The sequence below is a fragment of the Egretta garzetta genome, unplaced genomic scaffold, assembly GCF_000687185.1.
Source record: "Egretta garzetta isolate BGI_Z169 unplaced genomic scaffold, ASM68718v1 scaffold105, whole genome shotgun sequence".
NCBI classification, from domain to species: Eukaryota; Metazoa; Chordata; class Aves; order Pelecaniformes; family Ardeidae; genus Egretta; species Egretta garzetta.
In genome coordinates, this window is record NW_009259598.1 from 2215126 (window position 1) to 2218945 (window position 3820).

Consider the following 3820-nt stretch of genomic DNA (forward strand, 5'->3'; position numbering starts at 1 on the left):
CTCCCCACCCCCCGGGGGGAGCTGCCTGCAAGAAGAGGAGGCAGCACCCGGAGGACGGGCAGCAAAACAGCTCAACAACCACAGCTTGTTCTCCGGAGCACAAAGGCCACCCCGCTTGGTCCCTCAGGCGGTGCCAAGGGCCCGCGATGGCTCAGGCAGGGCTGGCAGGACCCTTCCCCAGCTCTGCTCAGGCCCCCAGCCCTGGCTCGGTGGCAGGGTGACTCCCGGTCTGCAAAGCCGGGCACTTGCAGAGGCGCTGGGGAGCTGCAAACTCCAGCCCTACAGCAATGGCACCGTGCCCTGATCTATGGCACTGCCCTACTTCTGCTTGCCAGAGCTGCCAGGCACCATGGCTGGCCCCCTGCCTGCACCCTGCCCGCACAGCTGGGTGCTCAGACCCCGCAGCACGCAGGGACCCTCCATCCTCTGCAGCCAGGCTGGCGTGGGGAGGGACATGGGCTCTCCAGGAAGGAAAAACTGGCAGCTGCCCTTGATCCTATAATCCCCCCGTTAGCTACACGGCATTAGGGACTGGGGAGGGGGTTGGCTTTCACTGGATGCTCTGCACCTCTCTCCTTCCTCCCCCTCCCCTGCAATGGGCAAGATCCTCCCTTCCCTCCATCCCTGCCAGCCCACAGTAGAGACCCCGGCATCCCCAAAGCTCCATGCTATGCCTGCGAGTCCTCCCCTCTCCCAGGTCACTGTCCCCAGGTATTCCCTTGCTCCACAAGCAGTGGGGACCTACTGGGGTGACTCTACACCCCACTGCCCTCCTGCTGCCCATGAGAGACCCAAGAGCTGAAAAACAGCCCAGGAAGCCCACGATCAACTGGGGAGCTGTGCTGCTCTCAGGGAGCCCCCCCAGCCCAGCCAGGCAGCCCTAAGCACCAATCCTGTGTGCACCCCAGCCAGGCTGGGGACCAGTTGTTCCCTACCCCCTTGCTCAAACAGGAACCGCATCGGTTCCCAGCTGCCTCGCAGCCCGAAGGCACAGACACAGTGGGGCCTTTCCTTCTGCAGGCAGAGAGCCGGAGGCAGGAATGGGCTGGAAAAGAGCCCTTTTACTACCAGGGCTTCCCCGTGGGAGCACCCGGCAGGGACATGGGGCTGGGTGCTGCCCTCCCACACCCTGGGTGGGCACAAGCGGGAGGGTGCCCAGCATCGCAGGGAGCCAGCAGGCGAGCGGGTCCCTTCTCCGCAGCCGGGCCCTGCACACGTGTGCAGCAACGTGCGGGGCATGCACCGCTGCACCCGCCTCAATGCCACCTTGTGGGTGCTGTCGCAAAGGCAGGAGCCAGCGCAAGCCAGCAACAGCCAGGGCTGGGGGGGAAGCAGCTCCGGGTTGGAGCCCCCCACCTCCAGCCCTGACCCCTCTCCCTGCTCAGCTGTGGCATTCCCAGCTGGCAAAGTGCACAGGGAACCACGAGCACAGATAATAAATACATTGAGCACGCAGCGACGGCCGCCTGCAGGGGAAGAGGGTCCCTGCCGTGAAGAAGCATCGCAGACGTGCTGCATGCACGCAGCTTGAACCCGACCGGGAGGTTCACCACCGCAGCCCTCACCCAGCAAGCCCCACTCCCAGCAACGTCTGTGGCTGTGTGACTCAAACGCGGGGCTGTTCCAAGGACACCTTTGGTTCTGCTCGCCAGATTAGCCTGGATAATCCCGGTGCTTTGCTCCAGCCCTCAACCCACCTTGGGATCTTTGCTCTCGCCAGGTTTACTGCCGTCTGAGCACACAGAGAAAACTCCATGTGTGCCAGATAGGGCCGGGCTCAAAGATCCTGTCTGAAACACCCTCACCCAGCAGGACCTGGAGCCCCATGCGAGGCGAGGCAAGGCGGCGGCGGCAGCCTGCAGCTCAGCCTGTCTAGACACCAACATCACCCCGCCAGGGTCCCAGTTCCTGGACTGGAGGCAGGGAGGGGGCAAGAGGCAATGGGAAACAACCTGCTGGGATGAACTGGGGCTCTCGGAGCAACTCCTCGGGCCAGATCCTCACCAAGTTACGCTCCTGTTGCATTCAGCTCAGCGAGCACAGCCAGCTCTGCGCTGCACGCCCTGGGCAGTGCATGCCCCAAGGGACCCTTTGCACCACGGAGCACCCTCCCACGAGGTTTGGGTGCTGCAGGGCCCTGGAGAAAGTCCCCACTGGGCTCCGGGGGACCTTTCCCTGAGGGATGACGCAGGGTGGGGGGCTGGCTGATTCACCCACGCCACCTTGGAGCTCCCAGACCCCTCAAAAGAGACATTTGCATCCGAAACGGTAACTTGGCACAGGAGCTCCCTTGTGCACAGGGACAGGGCAAGATTTGCCGGTCCCAGCTGCAAGATCCAGGTGCAGGACATAGCCCAGAGGTGGGTCTGGTCCCTGCTGACAGGGATGGCCGCAGCCACGCAAGGACAGGTAACTCCAGCCCGGCCTCGCTGTGCCATGCTGGCATGAGCTTTAGTCCTCTGCCAGAGCTCGTTGTGCCCGAATACGCAGGGCTCGCTCACCACAGCATCCAAGCAGCCTCCGAGACATGGCCCTGCACGTCTACCAACACCAACACGCTGCGTTCTCCCTTGCCAGTGAGAGCTCAGGCTTGGTCAGCTGGTGGGACCACCACAGCCACGTCCACAGCAGCGTGGGGCGAGCCACAGCAGGGCCGTGGGCACCCACCCGAGCCTGGCATGCACTAGCAGCACGGACCCTGGTCCCATCCTGTAGCAACTGCTACGCTCCAAAGCCTGCCAAACCACATCCTTACTGCCCCGGTCCTCCACGAGGCTGGATTACAGCAGCCCGTGCTGCGCTCGCAAGCATTTTGGGAGTAGCTGCCTCTGGGCAGAGACGAGCCCAGGGAGCAGCATCCTCTGAGGGTGCAATGGCACTTGGGAGCAGGAGGCAGAAGCTTCTCCCCCCCAGTCCCTTCTCACTTACTTGATGAAGTAGAAGCCCCCGTGCAGCGTGGTGTCCACCTCCCAGCCTCGGGGCAGCCCTGGAAGGACAGGGCAGAAGCAGCGGTCACCCTCCCTCGCTCCACACAGCCCCTTGCCCTCCCCGCCGGTGCCCTGCTGTGGGCTGGGGTGTTGCAGCAGAGCAGAGTGCTTGCCCCAAGGATCTGCTGCTGGACGGTTAGCAATGCACCAAGGCCCCACTTCACCAGGAGACAACCACAGAGGAGACCCCCGTCGCAAGAGGCAGCATGAGAGAAGGGCAGAAGCACACGGGCAGGGAGCTGTGGGACAGTCATGACACTTGTGGGGTGCTGCGTCCTGCCGTGGTCAGCTCTCATACACTCATATGCATTTTTAAAGCAGCTTGGGTCCCCTCCCCATCAGCAGCAGGTCTCAGACACCGCAGGCAGTCTCTCTGCGGAAAGGGCCTCTTAAAAGCCCCCCAGGAACATGTCTCCAGCTAGAAACCCCCGCCCGAGAGATGCAGCATCCCCTTGCAATCATTCAAAGTCCCCCCAGCCCTCCCCAGCTGGGAGGCAGCTCCTGCTCACTCAGCTTTTTGGGGTCTCCATTGCATTTCTGGAGGATTTTGCTCCACACCTCCAGATCCTGGTCAGTGTTCAGGGAGGGCAGAGAGCAAATGTAGAGACCCGGGACCCGACCCTTACCGGCGCAGGAGAAGTGCCCACTCTGGATGGAGTAGCCTGTGCCAGGGTGCACCCAGCTCGTGGACTTGGTCTCATCGCTGCAAAAGACAAGGAGTGGGGCTGTCAGCGCCTGGGGGGGCCCAGGGAGCCCCTTCCCATCGCTGGGGAAGGGTCTTTGCAACGTGGGGGACTTTTCCAGCCAAAGGAATGGAAGGACGGGATTTTAGG

At 63.0% G+C, this 3820-nt stretch overlaps 1 protein-coding gene across 1 annotated transcript in view; it reads right to left on the minus strand.

Annotated features, from left to right (window-relative positions):
• PLEKHA6 (pleckstrin homology domain containing A6) overlaps positions 1-3820 on the minus strand; it is a 54995-nt gene that overhangs the window by 50941 nt on the left and 234 nt on the right. Inside the window, exons 2-3 of the mRNA XM_035893747.1 lie at positions 3614-3690; positions 2929-2986 (exon numbers count right to left, since the gene is read on the minus strand). Coding sequence (XP_035749640.1) covers positions 2929-2986; positions 3614-3690 — 135 coding nt within the window. The remainder of the gene's footprint in view (positions 1-2928; positions 2987-3613; positions 3691-3820) is intronic.